At 40.7% G+C, this 27530-nt stretch overlaps 1 protein-coding gene across 3 annotated transcripts in view; it reads left to right on the top strand.

Annotated features, from left to right (window-relative positions):
- Positions 1-27530, top strand: part of ADAMTSL3 (ADAMTS like 3) — a 319874-nt gene that overhangs the window by 191215 nt on the left and 101129 nt on the right. For all 3 annotated transcript variants that reach the window (XM_070494283.1, XM_014842654.3, XM_070494290.1), the window contains exons 12-16: positions 415-465; positions 1153-1357; positions 5863-6010; positions 7649-7733; positions 20595-20884. In XM_070494283.1, the coding sequence (XP_070350384.1) occupies positions 415-465; positions 1153-1357; positions 5863-6010; positions 7649-7733; positions 20595-20884 (779 nt within the window). The remainder of the gene's footprint in view (positions 1-414; positions 466-1152; positions 1358-5862; positions 6011-7648; positions 7734-20594; positions 20885-27530) is intronic.

The following is a 27530-nucleotide window of genomic DNA, read 5'->3' as shown; positions in this document are numbered from 1 at the left end:
ATTTATAGAGACCTTTTCAAAGGACAAATTCTGTGAAATAAAATGGTTTTCTGAGGATCCTACTAATATGACAGTGTGTTAATATCATGAATATATTTTATCAGATAACCTCTTTAGATGAGAAAAGGGAATAGATAGATTTATCTCAATTAAAAGAGACTCTTTAATTAATACATACCACTAGTTCCATTTTCTATATTTTCATGAGGAACTGGGGAAAGTGTGTGTCAGAGATGTTCCTGAAAGTTAAGGAGATCGTGGCTGAATTTTGGGGGACTAGTTCATAACACTTTGCATATTTAGTTTTCAATTTGAAAGCCCTCTGTCTTTTGGGATGTCAAATCTGTAGTAGTCAAGTTAATAAACGTGTCAATTGATTTAGAAATGATATTCTCACAATGATTTCATTTGTAGCGATGGATTTAAAGAGATCATGCCCTATGACCACTTCCAACCGCTCCCTCGGTGAGTTACACGTTTCCACTTCCATTTTGTAATTTACTCTAAGTAGTTTGCAAGGAGCTGTAGTATCTCTAGCAATAGTCTAAAATGTAAGAGGGATAGCTACTAGACCTTTACAGAGAGCTAGGGGAAGACAGACTTCCACTCAGTCATAAGAAAGGTCTTTCTATGAATTAGAACAGGCTGCCTCAAAGGGCGATGTTTCCCATCACTGGAGCTATCAAGCTTGTCTTGGATAACTGGGTGTTACAGAGGAAGCTCAAGCCTTGCAATTGATGGGAAATTTGAATCCCCTTTTTTATACCTAGATGACTTGTGTGGTCCTTTCTGACTTTGAATTTCTATGATTTTCTAGTGATATTGTCCATTAGTATTTTATGGTTTGGAGGGTGTGTCCAGATGCTTTCACTCTCTATATTTGAATTTATTTGATTCTCACAATGGTCCTACCAAGGGTAACCAGGGCAGGTGTATTATTCCCACTTGAGAATAACCTTAGGGTCAAAGGAGTAAGTACCTGTGACTCCAGATTTTGTGTAGCAGTTCAGATTAAAGTCTTAAGATTCCATGTCGTGGGCTCTTTCAACTGAACCACGACTGTTATCCTGAGGCCATACTTTTTGCAACCATCTTTGCAAATTGGAAACAAACAACAAATAAATAATGTGTTGCTATTTGTTTGCTTTTGAGCTGGGAACATAATCCTTGGACTGCGTGTTCTGTGTCCTGTGGAGGCGGCATTCAGAGGCGGAGCTTCGTGTGTGTCGAGGAGTCCATGCATGGCGAGATACTGCAGGTGGAAGAATGGAAGTGCATGTACGCACCCAAACCCAAGGTGCTGCAAACTTGCAACCTGTTCGATTGCCCCAAGTGGGTCGCCATGGAGTGGTCTCAGGTAAGATCTGAGACTATGCCACTTTTCATGAAATCTCAGATTTTAGTGATTATTTGCTGAGTGCCCAACACTGTACTGGGCAGCAGAGGGGGATGCAAAAGTTGTATATGAACACAGTCCCTACTCCCGAAGAGCTGAGGAAGACAGTTGGAGGACTACGTGAGAGAAACCCAGGCATCAATATAGGTAAGAATAAGTAATTAAGGACCGTGGTACATCTGGGAGGAACAGATGGAGCAGAGTCAATCAGGAAGTCTTCATTGTCTTTGTGATGCTTAACCCATCTTTGAAGTTGTATAGAATTTAGACAAACAAGAGCCTAGAGAAGACATCTCTGTGGAGTGTGGCTAGGCCGAGATGGCTGAGCAAAGGCAGAAATGACATTGAATGACTAGAGTTTGAAAAGACCCTAATTCATCTAGATTGAAGAGAGAACCCGGGTTGCTAAGAATTGGAAGATTAAGATGGAAATGCTAAAACTGACCTTAGAAGTGTGTTCTTGATCTAGCAGTTACTAAGAAGCTTCACAATTTTTGTTGAAGAAGATAGATGTTATATTTTAAGTAATTGAGGCAAGATAGACTAACGTTAGGAAAGACCAGAGCCAGGTGGCCTGTCTGGAAGTCTCTGAGGTGTCAGGTGGTGGGAAAAGAGAAAGAGAAGGGAAACATCCCTGAGGTATGACAAGGCTTTGTGCAGATTAGCTTAGTTTCCACTTTCTAGGGGGACGACCAAGTAAAGCTCCAGAACAAATAAAGTACAGTTGGATTAGTCAAATATGAAAATGCAGATGTTAGCATTTGACATTGTAATCTTAATCTTTCCATTTTCTAGCCAGTGAGACATAATTGACTCGAGTTTCTCTAGCTCTTTTGAGTGATCTCTACGTATTTAATTCCACATATACATGCGTTCATCTATTGATTTATTCAGTGTGCCAGCTGCCATCTCAGGAAGTAAGTAAAACTCGCTCCTATCCCCCAAAAGCTCAGAATCCAGTTACGGAAACGTGCATGCAAATAACAGTTGTGACACGTGCGATCCTGTGGTGAGCGGTGTCACGCGTTTGTAGTACAGGTGCACAGAGCAGCAGGATTTTCTCCACCTGAGGGACCAGAGAGGGCTTCAAAAAAGAGAGAGCACTAGAACGGGCACCTGAAGAATGATCATGACTTTGCCGAAGACCCACTTCCAGCCCCAGTTTCCAGGCACCGCCTCCACCACGGTCCTTTTTGTTGCATCCACGGCCCAACATCATTATCCTCCACAACTTCATTTGTACTTGTTAGGGCACTGGTTACAGATGCTCTTTTGTTCACATACCCTCTAAAAGAAGTTTGCAGTTGGGTTACATGTCACATATATTTAGGTTGGCATCCAGAATTTTTTATCACAAATTTAAATAAAAAATATCAAAGAATGTCATTTCCAACATGTTGTGAATGCTGACATTTTAAAATAAAAGTGTTACAGCATTTTAAAAAATGTGTCTGGGAGAATGTAAATGGCGTGATGATTTCTATCCTCGCCATCCTTCCTTTAAAAAAAACACATGAACTAGCTCTTCTTGACCAATTTGGATATTTTGCATTCTTTTTCCCTTGGACTCACATTTTTAATCCTCTCCCCTAACAGAAATTTATCCTAATATAATGTACTTTTATGCTTTAAAGTATTTTATTGGTTACACTATTCTACTTTCATCCAAGAAAATATGTTTAGCAATTAAAACTAATTTATATTAATTGCCGGTAGCCATAATGCTCAAAGTATTAGAAATGTTCCCCTGGATTAAGTTATTATTAAATTTAACTTTAGTACACAGAACAATATATTTCAAGTTTTGGTGAATAATTATTACATGTAAAAAGTAAATTTTCATTTGAAATCTGTCTTTCTAGAAGATGAGTGGGGCTTAGAAAAATAGTCCATTGCCAGAGTGAGACATGGGTTCTGCAATAATTTTATTCTCAGTTTTTACTATTGATTTCTTGATTTGTTTTGTTTTGCATGTACACTCTGGGGAAGCTTGTTCACATAAATAAGTAGTCTGAGATGGAAAGATTTTATTATAGCAAAGTCATCCCGTGCTTTGAACTCCGGAGCTGTGTGTCAAAAATCACATTGTGATCTTTCATCAAAAATCAACATTTCTCCTACAACCTGCAGAGCTTGTTTTCAGCTCTTATAAATCTTATCCATATGTTTTATGTCGGCTTTAGATCTCTTATACCACCACCCCGTATCCAGCAATGTCATGACTTTATGTTCGCTTATAATGTCAAAACAAAGGATTATTAACCAACTCATCTCATTCACCTTTCTTGGCTCTTCATACTTTTCATTTAAAAAAAAAATCAAATACATTCTCAGTGATGCAAATTTGCTATCATTAAGGATACATTCAACTGGAAAGAGGAGTTCTGGAAAGGGAAAAAACTGACAGCATCATTGGGGTAAGGGTCCAGCTTCCCAAAGGGGCTACTGAAGAGACAAAACTCCTTTGAGTGACCATTTCTAGGATATTTATACCTTATACGCATGTTGTTTTCTATCTCTTGGGGCAGAATTTTTTTTCTTTCTTGTCCAATATAAAACAGCCTCTCAGGATCATATATATTTCAAATTGATAAATGTGGGGGTAGGTGAGTCAGTTTCCTAGACGTGGGATCTAGTCTCAAACCTCGGTTCATGACAGTGCTTGTTCAGTGGTCACGTGAGTGGCACAATGAAATGAGGGGGTTTCCTGATATCCCACTCTTCCTGGAGATGTGTGTGTGCTGAAGAAGGCCTCCATGTCCTCTGAGACTTGTCGGTGACCATTCAGAAAGCATCCATGGGCTCAGGAAAGAATCTTCAAGCTTTATGAACCAGTGGCGAAGTTTTTCATGGTTTTGGCAACAGGAGGGTCTGGGATGGAGGTCCACTCTGCCTCCAAGGAACCGTGTGAGCTTGAGCAAGGGCCTTACGTGGTGGGCTGTTTGTCTGCTCCTCTGTTAAATGGGAATGAAGCTATGAACTTGCAAGTATGCCAGGACGATTAGTGAGATGACATCTGGGGGTCGGCGCCTGTTCTGTAGCAGGTGCCCAAGGACTCTCAGCGCCTCCCAGGGGTGGATCCAGGGGGGACGGCCCTGAAGTTTGTACAGTTTGGAGCTGACTCTTTAGGAAGAAAGAATACAAACCACAAATATTGGACATCTAAGTGAGTGTTTATTTAGAATGAGAAAAGAAATTGCAAAAAATTACAAAATTTTAATAGCTGACAACTCTAATATGAACTCTAGACTTTAATAATAATGATCAGTGTTGGTTCATCAATTGTAACAACTGTACCACATTAATTCAAGGTATTACTATTAGAGAAAACTGTGTGCAGGGGAGAGGGGGCACATGGGAACTCTCTGTACCATCTACTCAATTTGTCTGTAAACCTAAAATGGTCCTAACATGTAAAGTCTTGATTTAAAAAGAACACGTACACACACACACATATACTCACCAACGTATGTGGATAAATTGAAAAGATATCCTAAATTTTCATAGCATGAAAATGTCCATTCATAGGCAAGAGTACTTTCCAAACCATAAATAAATCAAGAAAAACTACGGACACCACAAACTTCATAAGAATTCAGAAAAAAATGCGTAATGTTTTTATTAATTTTTTTTGGCTCCAGAGCCCCCTCCCTTTTTTATTGGTGAGGAATATTGGCCTTGAGTGAACATCTGTTGCCAGTCTTCCTCTTTTTTTTTTTTTCTCCTCCTCAAAGCCCCAGTACATAGTTGCATATCCTAGTTGCAAGTCATTCTAGTTCTTCTATGTGGGATGCTGCCTCAGCATGGCCTGATGAGCAGTGCTAGGTCCACACCCAGGATCCGAACCTGTGAACCCTGGGCTGCCGAAGGGGAGCGCGCAAACTTAATCACTCAGCCACAGAGCTGGCCCCTGTTTTTATTAATTTTAACTGCCTGAGATATCTTTCGTATTTTTTCCTAAACTTTTTGGCTCAATACTGTTTGATGGCCTTTTCAAATTACAACAGTTTTGCAAGATCCGTTTCTATAGACAAAATAGAGAGTCCTTTAGCATCGTTGATCAAAATTTGACTTTTTTTCACCGATAGTTTAGAAAAGTTTCTTTCACCTTCACAATTTGTTTTAGATAACGTCCTGTAACTTTTTAATCAAATTTGAGAAAACCCATATCAAGTTTCTTTCATATTTGAGCAGAAAGATTTCAGGCATTTCCATTTGTCTTGCGCTGTGACCTCATCTGAATACTTTTCCAATTGAGTGTTGGACGGAGGCCTTGCAAGGGAAGGGACCTGAAGCATGAGAATCACAGAAAATCAGCCTCCCCTCCCTTCCTTACATAATATTTATCTAATGGTCTCTTAGGTTTGAGATTCACGTACATCTGTGGCTCTTCTTTGCAGGAGACATTAAGACCTTTGTGCTCTCTTCATGAGCAAGAACTTCACTGGCTTCTCTTTTCTCTAAAGTGCACAGTGACTTGTGGCCGAGGCTTACGTTACCGGGTTGTTCTGTGTATCAACCACCGTGGTCAGCACGTTGGCGGCTGCAATCCTCAACTCAAGTTACACATCAAAGAAGAGTGTATCATTCCCATCCCGTGTTATAAACCAAAAGGTAAGTTTGTGGTGCATTTTAAAGGTCAATCAAGCCGTGTTTTCCAGCTCTCATTCCAATATTGCAGCATTTACATTTCAACTTACTAACTTTCTTACAAAATTATTTTACTGGCAGATTACAATAGACTTGTCCAGCTAGATGAAGAAGTTGGACCTGTGTGATTAAGTGATCTGGAGAGAAAACTAAACTCGTGTTGGTTGAGTACAATTGGAGGGCCTCTTATCTATCTAGGCTTATACTAACATTTCTTGGTGGACATAAAAGAATTTGATGTAGTCTCTGCCTTGAAGAAAAAGGATAAGGAGGATGAGGGGAGAAAGAAGAAGGAGAGGAAAAAAAAGGAGAAGGATGAAGAGAAAGATGACCAAAAAAATTCCTCCAAGGTTCTCATTCTTCTTTTTGCCCAGTGTTTTGTACATGCCTTCCATTGGGGTGTAGGTTTCTTGAGGGAAGAGTGATGTCTTCTTCATTATGTGTCCTATTGCCTACCATGGAATGAATGAGGTCTTTCAGTTCCCAATCTAGATCTAGAGATGCATTTAGAATATCTCTTGTGGTTCCCATTCGTTCCACGTGAATTAGCAGAAATGGATAGCATCCATGGGTAGGAAGTCTTGGCATCATCTCTTGGATATATGTTCCTCTCTGTACATGATTATTTCCATATATTTTAGTAAGGGATTACCAACCCTTATGACAAGTATTTCCTTCCTGGAAATGGAAAAAGGATTATTCCCAACTGTTAGTGCCAAAGAGTCTTCCTTAGTACTTTAAAGAAGATGGTAAAATTCTCTTTCATTATTTCTGGGTTCATTATCCATACAAATAGTCTCATAATTAACCATTAAACAAATATTTATTTGACTGTATCTATCTTGCAGAAAAATCACTTGTTGCCATGCAAAGTACAAATACTGATTATATAACTTCATCAGTGAAGTCTTTCCTCCTTCCTTCTGCACTTGACAGTATTGTCATTAGCCACTTTCTTACTGTCTGTGATTTCTATGAAGTAGTCCAAAATTATTTCCTTTCTCATTTCATAATTATAATTTTGTTCTTCATGTCTTAGAAGGCTTCAGAGGACAGAAAGGGGCACCAGCTTGCTCCTGCATGCCAGTTGTAACTGTTAATCATCTCCCTCAACAACCACATCAATAATAATAACAATAAACAATAAAAGTTTGAGTAAACCATGGCACAGACTCTTCTCCTCCCAATTTTCTAAACCCTTACGTTATTTGCTTTTCTCTGTTAATTTCTTCATTCAGTGGTCCAAAAGAATTTATGGCAAAAGAAAGCAAGCTGACATGATTGAAGTAAAAGCTTTAATATGCAAACAACAGAGATTGACACTGATTTACAAAAGGCATTTTTATGTTAACTTGGAGAATGTACTCACCTGTGCCATGGGATTGTTTGGTTACCTCTTACATAAAAAAAAAAAAAATACATGACGGAAATTTTTGGTTCAATCCAGAAGCCGGTTAATGTACCGTGCTAGAGGACTCAGCTTGCCTTTGAAAGCCTGACCTCTTTATGAATGAAATCTTCAGCAAATTAACAATCATGTGTCCAAATCCTTAGTGATTAACAATGATTAAGCATGTTGTTTATGTGCCTTTTTTTTCTTAGAAAAAAGTCCAGTGGAAGCTAAATTACCTTGGCTGAAACAAGCACAAGAACTAGAAGAGACCAGAATAGCAACAGAAGAACCAACGTGAGTCCGGTCTCTTTTATGGGAGAAATCAGGGCATAGCCAGTTAACATGATATATGTCATTTTTGTACTCATTGGAGTCCAATGATACATCTCAAATCCAAATGACCTGGATTTGCAGACTCTAGAGAGCTCGAGCTGGCTAGAATTCTTCTTTATTTCACAATTCAGCAGCCCTACTTTGGCCGTATCTGTGAGAAGCACAGAAAAGAACAGTCTTATTTAACTCAAAGCAGACCCAGTGGCCTATTACAATTAAGAGATGGGAGATAATTCCCAGATCTAGATTCACACAGATGATTTGACCAAGGGCCATCACAGTGTCATACAAATAAATGAATCATCCCTTGGTTAACTCATGGCTAATCTCTATTAAGCCAATTAAGTTGAAATGTATCAGGGTGGCCTGAGTGATTATAAGGCGAAATCCCAGAGCTGTTGTGGTGTGGGGCGATGGAAAGAATATGGCACTACGAATCTTGGAGCCTAGAACCACCACTTTTAACTATGTGACCTTAGACGAGTCTAATTTTTCCAGTCTCATTCTCCCTACCTATAAAATGAGCAGACTGGGCTTGATCTCTCCAGCGTCCATTCCAACTCAAAAATCCAGTGACTTCTATCCACATGTGGCTTGGCAAGTCTGGATTGTAATGGTATCACTGGAAATTAAGAATTGAGCAAATCAAAGAAACATTCTGGAGGCAGAGGTATAGGGATCTAAAGAAAGCAAAGAATCAAAGATGCCCTGAGATTTCTGATCCCGCAGTCTAGAAGAGCAACAGCACCAATGATAGACTCAAATAATTGGGCAAGACAGCTGATCCCGCGTCAGACATGTAAAGTCTGTGGTGCTGACAGGCTCTCTAACAAGAGAGCCATTCACAGTGTGTCAGAGGAAAGGGGCTCTCCGAGGTGGTGTGGCCAATCTTCCTCTCTGAGGAGGCATTTCTTCTTCAACACCTTCAGCAACAGGCAGAGTTCACTGCATTGAGAGACAGCTCATTCTTGTGTTGAACAACCTGAGTTATTTGCAGGGATTTTCTCCTGTTGAGCCAAAATATACTTCCTTCAAATTTCTGCTTTCTGAGACAGAAAAAAACACATCTATGCCCCATCCTGTGTGATAAGTTTTCACAAATTTGAGGAAAGCTGGATTCTAAGAGCATTGTCTCTCCCAAGTCATCATTCTCAGCCTTTTCAGGGGTTTTCATGTGTTGTTATTTTTAGATTCCTTACCAACCTCATTGCTTTTTGCAGAACACACTCTCATTTGTCACTATCCCACTGTTAAGAACTGTGGTCCAGCTCAGCAGGGAGCCCCAGGGGAAAGTGGATTACTTCTCTTTGAGAAGGCACCATGTCTCCAGTGATGCAGGCCAAGAGAACTGGCACAGTACACTTAGGACAAGCACAGAACTTTTCCATGTGAACTGCTGTCAGGACTGGATATGAACCCAGAAGAAACTGTGGACTCTGTGAGGTGAATGACCCCAGAGTAACTGATTGAAGAGAGAAGAGCATTGGGCTCATGACAGAAGCTTGGCGATCTAGAGGAAGAAGGGGAATCTGAAGAAGTGGATGATGAAGGAGTAGAAGTAGTGAGCAGAGGAACGAGTAGACCCAAGGAAAGCTCATTGTTATGCAGACCAAGCAAGGAAAGGTTCTAAGGGGAGGGGTGGGTGCAGCGAATAGTATTCAAATCTCATAGAAAGCCAAGGGAAAACTGAGGACTGAGAAAAGGCTGTTTTGTTTGACAAGAAAGTCTTTTTCAGTTAATTTTAGAGAAGTGTTATTCAAAGGGTAGAGAAATGAACCTTGCAGAGACTTAAGAAATGAATTCCGAATTAGAAGGAAATGGGGCACTGGATCTTTGAGTACTAAAGAAGGAGTGAAGATTGGTAGTCAAGTTGATGGAAAAGAGTGGAGATATGTATGTGTTTGATTTCTCTTGTTCTTTATTTCAAGTTAGGACAGCCTTAAACATATCAAAAAGATAATAAGGATTTTAGACAAGTCAGCTGACCTCTATAGACCTCCCAACTGTAGAAAGAGGATGTTTGGCTAAACGCTACTGGAACCTTCTCCCATCTCTGATCTCCTGTGATTCTGTAAGGGAAGGAGCCTGTAGAAAGAAAGGGATTGGAGATACCTGCATGGGAGTGTATAGCTGTCCCACAAGGAAGGTCATCGAGTTCTCAGTCTAGACTGATGCATCCTACCAGGATCTTTTGTTCTCAAAACACAATTAGATAACAATTGCTAATCCTCGTTAGCAATGTGCTCTCTTGGTTAATGGGATTGCTGTCCAGTTATACAAACTGGAAGCAGGGAATCATTTTTGCCCCTTTCTCATTCTTTCCTTTTTTGTGATTAACTACTGAGTTATGCCAATTATATCTGCTTATATCTTTCTTGGTTCTAGTTCCTTCTCTCCATGCCTACTATTATCCTTGTCCAGGTCCTGAGATCGCTTACCAGGACACCTACAACAGCCTTCTAATTTGCTCCTCACTCGATCCCCCCAACTCCACCCTCTGCACAGCTCTCCAGAGTAGTCTCACTAAGGCACAAATCTGATTCTTTCTTCCCAATGAATATCCCAATGTTTCCCCAACACCCAAAGATTTACACTTGTTCACAAGGCCAATAAAACTTAGCATGGTGTTAGGCTTCCTGACTCCCAGCCTCATCTCTGATGACCTCGTTGCTTTACCTTAAATGGAATGCTCCAGCCCCACCAAATCCTTGGTTGTGCCTTGATCACAGCAAGCTGCTACTCGCCTCCATCTCTTTAGTCCTGCTCTCCTCTCTGTTGGGAATGGTCCTTACCTGGTTAAGTCTTTTTAAAAAGCTTTTTTTATTATAGAAAATTTCAAGCCTATATAAAAGAGGAGAGAACAGTATAATGAACTTCCATGTGTCTATCATCCAACAGAGACAATTATCACCTCGGCCACTCCTGTTTCATCTGTACCACCAACACTGCCCCACCCCACTGGGTCATTACAGAAGCAACACCAGACAGCACGTCGTTTCATTCATAAATATTTCAGTATGTATCTCTAAAAGAGAAAGGTGTTTTTTTCTTTGATAACCGTGATACCATTTTTTAAAGTATGGTTCTCAAATGATTTCCTTTAGGATCAACTGGGGTACTATTTAAAAAACAGATTTCTGGGCCCCACCAAGTCAGACACTCTTAAGAATGGAGCCCAGTAACCAGCATTATTTTTCTTTTGGCTCTTCTAGGTATTTTTTTATGGTGGTAAAATAGAGATAACATAAAATTTACCATTTTAGCCACTTTTAAGTGTACAGTTCAGTGGCATTGAGTACACTGACATTGTTGTGTAACCATCACCACCATGCATCTCCAGAGTTTTTTCATCATCCCCAACATAAACTCTGTGCCCATTAAACACTAACTCCCGAGGCCCCCATCCATCCCGTCAGCCCTGGGCAGACTCTATTGTACTTTCTGTCTCTATGAATTTGTCACCAGCATTTTTAGCAAGCACCCAGGTGACTTTGGGGGTGCATCCAACTTCGGGAACCCCTGGATCAGATAGTCCCTAGGGTCCCTTGCAAGGTCTGAAAATACTGTTCATGTTATTGGATGGGAAAAGGGCGATATCATGTAAGCTACAGTGGGTTCAGGCCCCATATTCATCCCAAGCCTGCATTTTCTGTCAGCCCCACCTGACTTTGCCGGTGGTTTCCTCCTCTCCTTTTTCACTGGGCAAAGCTCATATGCCCCTTCCCCCTGTGGGGCACCACTCTTTGCTCCCCAGCATGGAACACGGAGCCCATAGCACCTGTTCCCCAGCCCAAGTGGCTGCCTCTTCCCCACCTTCTGCCTGCTCTCCCTCTGTGGTCTCTGCGCACTTTTCCTTTATCACTCACGCTGCTGGCTGTTTCTGGCCTGTTCTGACTGCATAGTGTCAAGTTGATAGTTTCCTCCCACCACTTCTGACTCTGTGTGTTCCCTTGACTTCCAAACAAAACCGCAACACATCTCAGCTTCCAATTCATCCTTTTATGACCACCGTCTTTCGCGGTTTGGGGATGCTTTCTTGTTGACAGTGAACGAGAAGATGAGCATAGCCGTATTTCAAATCCCTCGAGGAAAGCCTGCCAAACCCGCCTGGAGAAGATAAATATTTCTGCCTCTGTGGTTTACCATGGCCTGAGCTCTGAATTTACGTAGGGAGCGGATGTTCAAAAGGCTTTTTTTTTTAATTAGGAAAATAAAAATTACGGCTTCTAAAGCTAAGCCAAGGGAACTGCAGTTTTGACCTTCTTAGTTTTCAGCTGTGGAATGTGTTGACAGTTGATAGTTGTCTTAAAAGTTCTTCCCTGTAGCCTTCTTGGTTTCTATGGGATGAACGACACTTCCGCAGTTACGTTGCCCTTTCTCCCATTTTTTCATGTATGAAAGCCATGGAAATAGGACAGATTTAGAACATTTTGTATCTTTTCTTCCCTGCTGTTTTAGCTTCTCCATTTGTGGAAATCCTATTTGCCAAAATCAAATTAGGTTCTGTTTCGGACATCTGTTTTCCTCACAACAGTAATAACAACTAATATTGAGCACTTTTTTTTGTGCCAGACCGTGTTGTAAGTGTTCTGTATGGATTAACTAATTTAGTTCTCACAGTGGCCCCATGCAGAGGCTTTATAACTACCCTCATTTTAGGGATGAGAAAACTAAGACCCTAAAAGGTTAAGGAATTGTCCCACGTTTCAGAGCTGGGAAGTGGCGGATGGCAACACTCTGGCGTGTGATACTAGGGAGGGCTGCAGTGTTATGTTAGATCACCTGGATTCAAGTCTCGCCTATCGTAAGGCTGGTCTAATAATGTAGACAGAGAAGTTACTGATTATTTTATGGTTTGGTGAGGTTTCGGGATGAGGGGCAGAGATGGTACACGAACTGAGGCCCTAAGATGCACAGGCATCAGAAGAAGAGCATGTCAGATAGTTGAGGCTGCGAGCAGGCCAACTGGCCCACGTGGGTCACACCTGGATGTGGAGGTACTGAGTGTTGAGAGGGGCCCGGAGGATGGGGAGGGGGCAGTGACAGCAAGGATGCAGCTGGAAAAGTAAGCAAGTCTTGGAGGCCTTCCCTGGTTCGTTAAGAAGTTGGGTTTCATCAGGAGGCAATGGGAGCCATTTCAAGATTTTAGCAAGTGATGTAATCACAATTACATTTTAGAAAGCTCTTTCGGGCTGTCTGCAGCTGGTTTCTAATTATTCACCATAATGAATAAAACTTCCGCAAATCTCAAAGTGCATGTCTCTGATTGTCTTGTTAAGGGCACACTTGCTGGGGTGGAATTTCTGGGTTAGAAGATAGGCACGTGGAAGGCATTTAATTTCTACTGTGAAATGTCCTTTCAGAAAGTCACTACTGATTTGTCCATGCACAGGAGTACTCGACTCCACCCTCTGTCCTACACTTTCATCAACATGGGAAAACCACCTTTTTAAAAAAATTCTGGGGCCGGCTCAGTGGTGCAGCGGTTAAGTGCTCATGTTCTGCTTGGTGGCCCGGGGTTCACCGGTCCGGATCCCAGGTGCCCACGTGGCACCGCTTGGCAGGCCATGCTGTGGTAGGCGTCCCACGTATAAAGTAGAGGAAGATGGGATGTTCGCTCAGGGCCAGTCTTCCTCAGCAAAAAGAGGAGGATTGGTGGCAGATGTTAGCTCAGGGCTAGTCTTCCCCCACCCCCTTTTTTACAAAAAAGCTATTTTCTAGTACTTTTTATGTTTTCATGTTTTACGCTTAACTTCAATCCATGAGGAATTTACTTTGACATGTGATATGTAATGTCAGTCTAACTTAATTTTCTTCCAAATAATTAACCAATTGTCCCCGGCGCTATCTATTGAATAATTTGAACTACCTACTTTGGTTTTAAAATGCCATCATGTGTAAACTGAATTCTCCATTGCCAGTACCATATTATTTGAATTACTGTAACATTTTAGTACTTTTTTCTATCAGGCTCTGCAAGTGCCCTGTAAGTGTTATTCCTTTAAAAAATATCCTTGGCTGTGCTCATATCACCTTCCTAAAGCTTTAGTGTTGTCTTGTCTGTTTCCAACTTCCAAAAAAATTGCCTGAGAGGCTTGGATGGGAACTGCGTTAGTTTTCTGAATTAATTAAGGGAGAATGAACGTCTTTATAATTTTGAGTCTTCGCTTTCAGAGGCATTGCGGCCTTCTCCCCATTCATTCAGATCTTTGCGATTAGAATCTCCTCAGTATTTTGTAATTTTAATCATATCAGCCCTGCGCATTTCTTATACAGTTTTGATTTACAATCTCACAGAACTTGGGGCAATTTTCTTACACTTTTTAAGCCTCAGTTTTCTCATCTGTAAAATCAGGAAAATAACACTGCTTGTTCATAGGGTTGTTGTGAAAACTATATTAAATAGGATATATAATAGTCTTAGCACAGTGCCTGGCAGCTCACAGGAGCAGTGTTAGCTGAGCTCTGGGAAGCCTCGTAATTTGAGGATAGATAGATAGATAGGACCATTTTATTGAGCTCTTCTATTTTTTTTGAAATATTTTCAATTAATTTTCCTGTTTTTCGTAGTTATCACGTCATCCTCAAATAATGATAGTTTTGTCTATTCTGTCATTCTTTCCTAACATTTATGCCTCTCTTTTTGCCTTTCCACTTTATCTTCATATCTCATTTTGTTCATCTTTACACTTTTTACATTTCTGAAGGCATTTCATTTATATCTTCTCTAGATTCTTAAATTGGATTAGAGTCTTTACGTTTTAATAGGAGAGATTAACTCATTTACATTTATTATCATTACTGATGGTTGTGGCCTCCATTTTAAGTGCTTCGTTGTTTCTGATGATTTTCTTTATGGTCTATGTTTTCTTGATTTATTTTCTCCAAAACCAGGATATTTATTGTTTGTAATTTCATTTTTTAAAAATATGGTGAAGTCTCTGTTTTTTCTATCATAAACTTCATGAATTATGACTTTTTTATTGACATCCATTTTGAAAATGAGTAAATTGATAAAACTTTCTTTATTACCAACTATTTCCTCAAAGCTCTTGATTTTGTTAATTAAACTGTGAGATTTGGAGCCAAGATAATTAGTAGTAAATTGTGTTTATTCTATGCATTTTCTTTTTGAAAAAACTACTTACAACATTTAATTTGGCCCTATAATCATATTTTCTATAGTTATTTAGAATTAATTATATGTTTAAAGTTTTGTAATTGTCACTGCAAGTCCTTACATCATATTATTTTAATTCTTTTTAAAATTAAATTCTCATTGAATTGGAGTCAGTCATTGTACATTTCTTTTCTGGGAGATTACAGAGATGGCATAACCTCTAAGACACTCTGTGTTTAAGAATGTCTTTTTTGTGCTATTTCAGATGAGCAGAAGCGTGCACTTTTGATTAATACGCTTTCTTTTTTTTTTCTTAAAACTGTGACCATGTGACTCTGGAGTTCTCTACATTTTAATATTGAAGAGGAAATATTTGAGCTTAAACTGCTTTTTCTCCTTTTGCTGTCAATTGTTTTTTTCTGCTTATATATAAGATGTTTTTCCCCATGTACTTAAAATTAGACTATTTCTCTAGAATGAGTCTAGGTATTATTTTCTTTTCAGTAATTTTCATAAACAGTGAGAGCTTTTAGGACATAGATTCAAGTCTTTCTTGGATGCATGAAAGTTTTCTTCTGTTATATTTGTGCCTCCTTCTGTATTATTTTTCTTATTTATTCTAAAGGTTCACCATCTATCTATATTGAATTTCTTCTCAATTTTTAACATGGATTTCTCCCCCATCTTTGACTTTTTCTTCTATGCTTAGAAGCACAGCTTTCCTTCGAATCAAAGCACTTGCCCTCCTTGTTGCTGAATGTACTTTCATTCTCTTCATTTGGATTTTCTTCTGTTACAGAGGCAAACTTTACATTTATTTTAGTGCAGTCTTTTCTCAACTAAGCCAGAAGGTTTTTTCAGCTGTGTTTTGACTTTTTAATCCCGCCTTTTATCTTTCGTTTCATAGAGTGCTTCCTTGAATTTTATTGTTATGAAGTTTCAAGTAGATGCTATAACATTTCTTTCTGTTTCTGATAATAAATATTTTCCCAAAATATGCTTTTCTTTCACTGATATGTGTTAGATGATTCTTCTTTTATGCTGAAGACTTAATCAATTGGATATTGTTTTATTTATTTTCCAAAAAAAAAAGAAATTCCCCCAAACAATATGTTCAAGTTTTCCTTGGATTCTTTGACTGTCATCTTGGATGATCTTAAAATGGTACTGCTGAGGCAGTGTAAAATAATGCTAGCAGCTACTGTGTAATTTTCAACAAATTACTTCTCTGTACCTTAGTTTCCTCATCTGTAAAATGGGAATAATAATAATATTTCCTGATAGGATCATTATGAATAAGTGGTAAAACACGTGTGAACTACATATAACAGTATCTCACATAAATAACAATGCAGTGAATGTCAGTTGTTGCCTTTTTTTTTTTTGGCTGAGGAAGGTTAGCCCTGAGCTAACATCTGTGCCAGTCCTTCTCCACTTTATATGTGAGATGCCACCACAGCATGGCTGAGGAATGATGTGTAGGTCTGCACCCAGGATCTGAACCTGTGAACCCAACTACTACACCACTGGGCCGGCCTCTGCCCTTTTTATTTTATTGTACTTATTGAGCTTTTCACTCTGGCATCCTCTCAATTAACCCTCTCCTAACCCCATTAGGTTGGTACTATTCTTGTTCCTATCCTACAGAAAGTTAGTGCCATTGTCCTTGAACAACAATTTGGACATAGTATTCTTGGGATCCTGATTCTCCCTCAAAACTTTTGCCCCATCTTTCTCTGGTTTTGAATGTCGTGTGAGTCTGAGGTCCACCTGACTTTTTATTCTTATAGGAGGCTTGGTTTTTGTGCCTAGATGCCTGTAGAATTCTTTTTCATCCTCAAAGTTTTAATTTTTTAATCAGCTGCGTTTGTTTTCTGACTGCTGTCAGAAATCACCTCAGACTTAGTGGTTTAAAACAATACAAATTTGTTATCTCACGGTTCCATAGGTCAGAAGCCCAGTAGATCCAGCTAGTTTCTCTGCTCTGGGTCTCATTGGGCCAAAATCAAAGTGTCTGCTAGCCTGAACTCTTCTCTGGAGGCCCTGTGGGAGAGTCCGCTTCCAGGCTCATTCAGGTAGTTGGCAGAATTCAGTCCCCTGCAGATGTAGAACTGAATCTCCATTTTCCTGTCGACTGTTGGCCAGGAGTTGTTCTCAGCTTCTAGAGGCCGCCTGCATTCCTTGGCTCCTGGCCGCTTCCATCTTGGAGCCAGCAACCACAGGTCGACTACCTCTCGTGCTTGGAATCTCTCGTCTCTTGTTTCGCTGCATCTCTTTGACTCCAGCAGAGAGATTTCTGTTTTTAAAGACTCATCTGACTAGATTAGGCCCACTAGCTTAGGCTCCCTTTCTCGTGATCCGTAATCTTAATCACATCTATAAAATTCCTTTTGCTGTGTAGCGTAACATATTCATAAATTCTAGGAATTAGAGTGTGGGCATCTTTGGGAGGGTCGTTATTCTGCCTAAAACTCTAGTTTTTATGTTAATCATTGTTATCACTGTTTCCTGGAAGACAGCGTACCTTTCCAAGCTGTATTTTAGGCACATTTTTACATATTTTATTTCTGAATTCTCTGTCTGTTTCATGTGTTGGAACCTCCACTTGAAGAGTCCAATTATCTTCAGTATTAGATTATTTAGGTTCGCTCTTATTTTGTCACTAAAAACTGCATTTAGGAAAATAAATTTTAGGGGCCAGCCCGGTGGCGCAGCAGTTAAGTTCGCACATTCTGCTTCTCAGTGGCCCAGGGTTCACGGGTTCAGATCCCAGGTGTGGACATGGCACCATTTGGCAAAAGCCATGCTGTGGCAGGCGTCCCATATTTAAAGTAGAGGGAGATGGGGCATGGATGTTAGCTCAGGGCCAGTCTTCCTCAGCAAAAAAAGGAGAATTGGCAGCAGTTAGCTCAGGGCTAATCTTCCTCAAAAAAAAAAAAAAAAAGAAAAGAAACTTTAGAGAGGAATAATTTACATACAATAAACTGTGTCTCTTTAAAGTGATGAGTTTTAAAAGCTGTATCCGCCATGAAACCCCAGCTCTACTCGTGATAAAGAACATGTTCATCACCCCCAGAAGTTTACTTTGCAGCCCATCCCTCTCTCCCCCCACAATTGCTTTAAGAGCTTCTCTTTCTCTCTCTCAACATGGCATTCACTTCCAAGTCTTGCTTCTTTGTCATTAATTTGATCTTCAGCTCTTTCCTCTTTTTTTCCTGGTTCTGAATTACTTGTTAGATTTGTAATCATGTTATGTATCACGGTTTGTTTCCCCAGCTCTGTAGTTTTCCACTGTATTCTGTTGTTTTGTCATTTCATGTCTAAGCTCTCCCATTAGTGAATTGCTCTTCTTTTCGAGTTCTTCTGTTGTGCAAAGACTAGGGAACATGCTCTCTTGCTCTCGTTGTGTTTTGCCCAGACATGGCTCTTCAAACATTTTCATGCATCTTTCTTTCCTTTTCAAAAAAGAAAAATTACTGAGGGGCAAAAACAAATGAAAACAAGATTCAGAACTGTGTGAACACTATAATATCTTTTGTTTAAATAAGAAATAATACATAGAAGAAAATCATGCTAGATGATGCATAAATTTTTTGACTTGCCGTGCCACCCTCTCCAATCACTCATGGCTAATTTGGACAGCTCTGAAAGCTATTTTTAAGAGGTCTCCTAATAGGACCTTTGAAAACCAACTTGGAACATGCAGGACACCCAGGAAAGTGCTGGGTCTGACCATCATGTTCCCTGTTGGGAGTGGACGAAAGCCTTCTCACTTACCCCATCTTCTGTCAGGAGTCTAAATCACCAAGACATGAGAGTCCAATTCGAATGAAAACAAAATCCCACATTTTAAGTTTTTATCACTAAGGAGAAAAGAGAAGAAAAATTAATGACCATAAAAGTACAGTATGCACGTGGTTAGAAAATTCAAACCTTTTAAAGCTACAAAACATGAACTGGAGACTGTTCCTCATCAATTCACATAGACCCACCTCCTTCTCTTAAAGGACTTCATACTATGACATGGTATGGATGCCTCATCTTAAATTTCATCAGTCTCCTTTCCGGTTCTATCAGGGATAGCAGCAAAGAAAGAAATGAGGAAACATGTCATTGTTACTCCGATCCCACTCCATCCTGGGATGTTGAGCAGCCCTCTTGTGGAATGTGAGAATTAGAGAATAGAGTTCCCCCCCAACAATTTTCAACACAGTAAACAGAATTTGGGAGGTTTATTGATAGTTCTTTTTGGGCTCATATACAGCCAAGGCACTTCATTCTGCTGGTTGGGATGTGCTATTGTGGACAACTGTAATGAAGTCTTGTCTGGGAAAGAAGGTTGAATGACTTCTGTGAGACCCTTACCACCGTATCTTTCTGAGGTTTTAAACATTAAGCCTTGAAGCTGCCTCTTAAGCGAACATCTCAGCAGCGTTTTCTGAACTTATTTAGTACCGCCTTATCCCGTGGATAGAGGTCTGTATTCACTTAAGTTTATGAAATGATGCACACCATATTCCCCTCTTAAGTATTTATAGTTGCATTCATATATCAAGGTCCTTGGAAAAGTTTTGTAGGAAATAAATCTGTTGAACATTATTGAACCCAGAGTTTTCCAAACTTATTCTATCACTGAGCGCTTTCTGGCCTATTACTTATTAATGTCTCATGATGCAAGTATTGCTTCAGAGTATCTTAAATATACGTGTCCCTACGGAATCTATATTTTAAATTCAGTGCGGGAGTTGGTAAACATTTTCTGTAAAGGGCCAGATAGTGAATATTTTTGGCTTTGCAGCCTGAATGGTCCCTTTGCAAATACTCAGTTCTGCCATGTAGCACAAAAGCAGCCATAAACGATAGGTGAACGAGTGAGCGTGGCCATGTCCCAGTAACTCTTTAATTATGGACACTTAAATGGAATGTTATGTAATTTTCACGTGACACAAAATGTTATCCTTCTTTTCTTTTTTTTCCCCCCCAAACCATTTAAGAATGTAAAAATCATTCTTAGCTGGTGGGCTGTACAGAAACAGGTGGGCCGGATTCCACTTGTCAGCCGTAGGTTGACAGCCCGTGATTTAGTGGATAATAATTCAGGATAAGAAATAAACGCTTTATTCAGCCAGATTGTGCAATACCTTTGGTATTTTCAAGAAGATTCAGAAGTTTTGTGTATTTATATATTAAACAGAAACGACTATTAAGGCCTCGTCTGCTTTTCAGAAAGCATTTGTTATTCTACCATTCAGCTCCTAAATATTGAGACAGTTTAATAAAACTCTGCCTGTTAGCAAAGGATAAGCTCCATAAAGATTTGTTGAATGAATATTGGTGAAAATCTCCATGTCCTAGAAGAAATCAGATTAGAAATTATCTCTACATATTGGTTTCTTTATTGCCAAATCTTAAAGAAAAACTTTTAATGATGTTGTGCAAAGGTCACAGCACGAATTTGAATTATAAAATGCACGCAAAGGTTCAGTACATCTGCAGTGAAAACTTCTTCCTGTTGCTAATAAGATTTGCAAATTTGTTAACTACATCATTCAGCCTCCAGAAAAGAATAGCATTCCCAATGGACTGGATTCCCTCTGGATGAAGTTGTTTTTCTCCTTCATAGAATGCTTGTCGCTCATCCTCTTGTGGCCTGTGCGTACTGATTGCCGTGTCCCCTTCCCATGCCTCCTGGCTCTCTGCAGGTTCATCCCGGAGCCCTGGTCGGCCTGCAGTGCCACGTGTGGGCCGGGGGTTCAGGTCCGGGAGGTGAAGTGCCGGGTGCTCCTGACGTTCACGCAGACGGTGACCGAGCTGCCGGAGGATGAGTGCGAGGGCCCCCGGCCGCCTGCTGAGCGGCCCTGCCTCCTGGGAGCCTGCGAGGAGGGCCCTGCCTCCCGCGAGCTGCACGTCTCTCTCCCCGAGAAGGACAGCGAGATGATTTATGACTGGGAGTATGCTGGGTTCACCCCCTGCACGGCGACATGTCTGGGAGGTATTTGATCCTTTGCTTAAAGGACAGTTATGTCTGGTGTTGCTAATGGTTTGAGAAATTACTCAATCGGGTAAGCCAAATATGCTAATTAGCAAAAGTCTAAAGGAGGTTAAGTCATTCAAATAACTCAAAGCTATGCCTTTTCTCTCTCTTATTTTTTCATTGAGATTATTCTAGAAAGAAAAAGGATAGGGAGGCTATATTCTGACCCCCAAAATGGTATGTTCCTGTGGCCTAAGCATCTGCATAACTGAGCTGGGGAGAGCGGTCACTAATTAGTAGAGAACAAATAGGGAAATACAGAATTGGAAAGTCGAGGCAGTCCTGTACATAAATCAGGGACAGAGATTGGGGCAGCCTGGGATTGCCGTGTCTGATGCGACTGTCAGCCAAAAGTCATCCTTGGAACGTATGTCGTTTCCTGCCTGCAGACTGGGCCAGAAACCAGCACAGAACAAACTGACCACTATGACTGATGTGTGTGTACGTATGGGGAAGCAGGCGTAGCCCGGGCACCCTGTTAGGATTAGGAAGTGGCAATATAGTCAGGTGACCTCAGTAGAGCGGCAGTCGGACCCAAAGTTATATAAGCATTTCAGAATCCAAAAGGCAGGGAACAGGGGTCCAGACAGTCATTCTCCAGGGCTCTCTCTATTAGAAGCAAGAAGATAGAAATCACAAATAGGAAATCTAGATCTTCTACTAACATGAAGGAGACTCCTCTCATCAGGATTCCAGGGCCCCTGACACCCTATGCCCTAACTCCTGACTGCACCTTCCAGCCAGCTGTCGTGGCTCAGCTCGGCTAAACACGCTCTGGCTTCAGTTCCAGCCAATGGTGGGGAAAATACCAGGAGCTCCATGCCTCCTGGTGGCCCTCAGCTCATTCCTTGAAGCTCCTTCTCAGGTCTTAGGGCTCATGGCCCATTCACCATGCCTGAGCCCCTCACCCTTTGTCCCCCAGGCTCTTGAGTATATTCTCAATCCTCGCCTCCCAATCGCCATGACTTGATGGTGTCTTTCTCCTTTCCTATCTCATTCGGCCCGTAAACCCACCTATCCTAGACAGCTGTTCTCTAACGTTGCCAGCTTGGCAGTAAACCCAGATGTAGTGGCATGTGCTTTACGCCCAGGCTTCAACTAAGCTACTGCCTTTCGTGTGGAGTTACACAGGTGGAATTTACGAAAAGAACCCTTAGCTGCCTCCAGATTTTCTCTTTTTGTCTTACTTTACTTCTCCCTGGTTCCTAGAAACCCATCCCACATGGCCCAGGAGTTTAGCTTTCCGGTTCACGTGGACCCTAAGTGTCTGCTGTCGCTCCTCTCCAGGGCACACAGGCTCTGTTGCCTCCACATGGCCTCATGTACAGACTGCCCGAAACTTACCTCCTGCTCCCTGTGTGTTAAGGATCCTGGGCACCTCTTTTGTTACATCTGGGAAATCTTAACACTGACATGCCCTTGGCAATCTGGAAACTGGTACTTCCTTGAGTCTGGGGGAAACTCTCTAGAGATAGTTGCTGAGATGCAAAAATGTCCCCTATTCAATTGCAATTATAGATGTCTGGAACTTTCTACTACATTACTACAAAATGTCGGCTATCTCTACTACCTCTGAGCCACTACGTTGCTGCAGTTTCATCAGAGACGCGGAGCTTTGTCTTTCGTTACGAGAGCAGAAATGAGCCCTGCTGTGGCTCGCACACCCCCCAATCTACTTTATTAGTCTCAAGCTTTTAAACCTTTCCATTGATAGACTCGCAATTTCATCTAGAACTTTGTCATCCTTGATTTCAGGTCTTGTCCTGACTAGGATGTCCCCCTCCAGTTGGGAAACGTTGACGTGTTGGGTCCTTGGAACTCCCCATACCAGTTGGAGTTGCCCAAGGAAAGATAGCCAGGTGAATTCTGAGTCATTTGGGAGAGTCTGTTAGAGTGCTAGGATCTGCTCTCGTGTTCCCAGCGCCCACTAAGATAACCCCAGGCCCCACCACCAGGATGGCTGAACTTACTGGAATGATTTTCTATTTTTTTTTTGGTAACAGCTTTATTCAGATAATTCACATGCCACACAATTTGTGTATTTAAAGGGTACAATTTGGTGGTTTTTAGTATATTCACAAAGTTGTGTAGCCATCATTACCGTCAATTTTAGAACACTTTACCCCCCAAAGAACCTTGTACCCTTAAGCAATCGCTCTCCATTTTCCCTCAAACTGCCATTTTCCCTGCCTGTGTCAGCCTCCTGGCAACCACTAACATACTTTCTCTCTGTTCTGAACTTTTCATAGAGACAGAATCATGCAATATCTGGGCCTTTGTGACTATCTTCTTCCCCTTAGGATAATATTTTCATCGTTCCTCCATGTTGTAGCATGAATCAGTACTTCATTTCTTTTTATGACTGAATACTATTCCATTGTATGGATATACTACATTTTATTTATCCATTCATCAGTTAGAAATTTGGATTATTCACATGTCTGGTATTATGAATAATTCTGCCCTGGACATTCTGTACACATTTTTGTATGGACATTTCTCTTAGGTATATACTTAGGAGTAGTAGAATGATCTTTGGATCCATTTAAGATATTACAGTTTTGTGAAACTTGACTAATTGAATTTATCCTTATTGGCACTGTGGGCCTTTTGACCTGCTATGGGAAGAGAAATTCCTTGCACATGTCAGAAATGTAATTCAAGATTCAGATGGTTGCTGTGAAGGTGCCGGTCTGCTTTCTGACATTCTCTTGTGTATCTGGAACATGTTTTACAAATTTTAACAGAGCTCAGCTTGGTAATCCTTCACCACTCAGTTAAACAGCAATTTAGCCTTGTGACGGTGTATTGTGTTGTACAATCCTAGAATGGTATCATTAAAATGAACCATGGATCCCCACTAACCGAAATATTACAGTTGGGGAAACTGAGGCTCAGAGACCATCACACAGTCCAAAACAGAAAATGAACAACTTAATTGTCATCCTTTAGAGAGGGTTGGTTGAACTATAAATGCATATAATAAGCTTCCTGACTTTGCAAAAAGAAATGTTTTTGATTTCTTCGGTTCAAGCTTAAAATTCCTTTTAAATAGATAACTGAATTCTATAAAACTGGAGAGCTTAGGCATGAAAGCAAAATCCTCTATAAATGCAGGGGACCAGCATGTGCTCAGTGCTGGACTCCGTGGTCTGCACTGGGTTCTGTGCTCAGTGTTGGAGTGTAAAATGAATTAGATACATCCTTGCTGGTTGGAGCACAGCCTTCGTTATTTGGGTTTTATACCGTCTTGACTGCACGCTTTTTGGCAGCGGTACTTGCCTCCCTGTGGTCCATTTTAATCTGGTTTCGGAGGCTCAGCTTCTACAAGTGCACTTCTGTGTGGTTATGATTGTGGGTTTTTAACCCTCCCCCCGGATAGGGAAAGGGTAAGTCTGCAATGACTGAAAACCACAGGAAAATAGAATTTCCACAGGCATATACTTATTTCTTCAACATTCCTGTTTCTGGTAGAAAAATAATGTATGCAAATTACAGATTTCCGAAAAGATCAACTTTGCTCACATCCTGATATTGTGTACTTGTATTTTCTGACTTATCTTCCCTTCATACAGGAAATAAAAATCAATCCATTTTTTGTAATTACCGAGGCTTAAGAACCTTTCATAAGCCTGTTTTCATACTTGAAGAGCAACAGAGAAATCTTTTTTCATTCCCAAAAGCATGAAGAATCCAGACATATTCAGTTTCCAGCTTTCAGAGTGTATATGTGTGTGTGTGTGCTTGCGTGTGCATACACACATATACATCCTGGAAGATATACTTACCTTTTTAATACTCTCTGGTAAGGTTTTGTAATTTGCTCTATCATAAACTTTCCTTACCATAGCTTTTCTTTTGCATTTTACATTATTTGTCTCATTCCTGACCTTCCTTTTTTACCCCTGTATTTCCTAACAGCACTGGCTAGTAGGATGTGGGTACACTTTGAGGCCTCACCCCATTTTGAACCCTAGTTCTGCCACTCTCTTTGGGCAAGCTGTATAAGTTTGTAGAGTTTTATTTTTGTAAAATGAGAAGAGGCGTACCTACCTCATTAGGGTTAATGAAGGATTAAATGTGATGATTAAACAAGGTGATATTGGAGAAATGGTTCATCACACCACCTGGCCCATGGTGTGTAATAAATGTTAGTGGGATGATTATTTTATGATACAATAATAGTAGGGTATTCCTCTTAGATTAGAAGGCTGTTATTTTTCTTTTTTTAAAAAATCTGATTAAATTAATGAACCCCTTAAAGCATCTAATAGCCAGCCCTGGTGTCCCATGGTTAAGATTCAGTGCTCTCACAGCTGAGGCCTGGGTTTGTTTCCCGTCAGGGAACCACACCACCTGTCTGTCGATGGTCATACTAAGGCAGCTGTGTTTTGCTGTGATGCTGAAAGCTATGTCAAATACCAGCAGGATTTCAAATACCAGGAGGGTCACCCATGGTGGGCAGGTTCCAGCAGAGCTTCTAGACTAGACAGACTAGGAAGAAGGACCCGGCTACCCACTGCCGAAAAAATTGGCCATGAAAACCCTGTGAATAGCAGCAGAGCATTGTCCGATATAGTGCCTGATATAGGTGAGAGGATGGCGCAAAAAGTGGGGGCAGAGTTTCCTCTGCTGTGTCCAGGGGCGCTAGGAGTTGAAATTGACTTGACAGCACTAACAAAAAAATGCATCTAATAGTTTTCAAGTTGATTCTTACAAATTTTCTAGGTAAATAATCATCTGTAATTGATGATGATTTTATCTTTCCCTTTCCAATAGTTATTTATCTTACTTAAGTTGTATGTCTTATTGCATTGTCTAAAATTTCACAAACAATGGTAAATAATGTGAATAATGCCAACCTTGCCTTGGTCCTGACAGTGACAGGACTCTCTGCATTGTTTCATTCAAAAGCAACGTCCTACAAAGATTTATTGTGTGTCTCTTTGTGCAGGCACTGGGCTAGGTGGTCGTGACTCAGTAGTTCCTACCTTTGAAATTCAAATCTAGGGAGGAAATGTGGTAATCACATAATCACACACCTGTATGTAAAATTACAGCTGGTTATGGCAGCTACAAAAGGAGGATTTGCTGCCATGAAAGCGTATAATAGGAGGAACTTGACCTAATTAGGGAAGTAAGGGAAAGCTTCCCTAAAAACAATTGCACTTGAACTTAATCTGAAAGCTGAGGAATTAATGAAGCCAAAGAGGGGTTGGAGAGGGTGGCACAGAATTCCCAGCAGATAAAAGAGCATGTGCAAAGGCTGTAGGTGGCAGGAGGGCGCATGGTACATTCCAGGGACTGGAGAAGTCTGACCCCAGTGGAGTACTGAGAAAGACAGGGTTTAGTGTGAGATGATGCTGGAGAGGAGGCCAGGGCCCAACAATTAAGGCTTTATGGGCCATGTTGATTTGGGTCTTTATCGCAAGATCAATGGGAAGCTGTTCAAGTAATTAAAGTGGGAGTTAAGTGATCAAATTTTTATTTATTTCAAAAAGGTTAGTCCAGCTATATAGTAAAAAAAGGGATTAGAATGGAAAATAACACATGTAAGGGAGACCATCTAGGAAGCTATTACCGAGTCCGGGGCAAGAGCTTGGACTGGAGTGGTCATGATGGTGGAGATGAGTACAAGAGATGACTTCGAGAGATGTTTAGGAGGTCAAAATCTGTTGATGTAGTGGATAAGTGGGAGTGAGGTGGCAAGTCTGAGTCTTAAGATCCTTTTCTGGGATGATGAGTCCTGAAGAGGGTCTAGTTTGGCAAAAGGAAAACATGAGTTCAGCTGTGGACATAATGATTCTGAGGTGCCTTTAGACTTCCAAATGGAGATGCTAAGTGGACGGTTGAATGTGTGAATCTGAAACAAAGTGGAGAGATCTAGACTGGAAATATACATTTATGAGTCAACTGTTTATGGAGAGAATTGAAGCCAGGGGCATAGATGAGAATATTCAGGAAAAGAATACCTATGAGGAATGGGGAGAGTCTAAGCCTGAGCTTTGAGGAAATTCAACATTGAATGTCTAGGTGGAGGACATTGAGCTGCAAAAGCCAACGAAAAGAAGTCAGTGAGATGGGAGGAAAACCAGGACACTGTTGTGTGATGGAAACCAAAGTCAGCTGTGCTGCGGCCACTGAGAGGTGATGTGAGATGAAGACTGAGAATTGGCACTGGCTTCAGCCATGGGAGGCCATTGGTGACTTAGGAAAGGATCAGGTCAGTGGAGTGGTAGAGATGGAAGTCAGATGTGAAAGGAAGGAGGAAAGAATGATAGGTGATAGAAGGAAGATACACAGAATAGATTTTTGTAGCAAAATTTGTGATAAAGAAGACAGACAGAGGGAGATGGCTAGAAGGCATTGTGGGTTGAAGGAGAGCTCTGTGTGTGTAATGTTGTTTAATGACAGGGCATCTTGGGTACATTTAATAGGCAATGAGAAAGTTCCAGAATGAAAGAGAAAGGCGAAGTAATCAACAAATTTTCTGAGAAGATGGAAGAGGACAGAATCCAAAGCAGAGCTCTGGAGAACAGTCTTAAACCGTTGGAGGGGCAGCTTCTAATAGAAATAGTGGAGGAAAAGGCTAGGATGGACATGA

This window comes from Equus asinus, chromosome 2, assembly GCF_041296235.1.
Source record: "Equus asinus isolate D_3611 breed Donkey chromosome 2, EquAss-T2T_v2, whole genome shotgun sequence".
NCBI classification, from domain to species: domain Eukaryota; kingdom Metazoa; phylum Chordata; class Mammalia; order Perissodactyla; family Equidae; genus Equus; species Equus asinus.
Note: the sequence above shows the minus strand (reverse complement) of the source record. Positions and strands in the feature narration are given on the sequence as shown.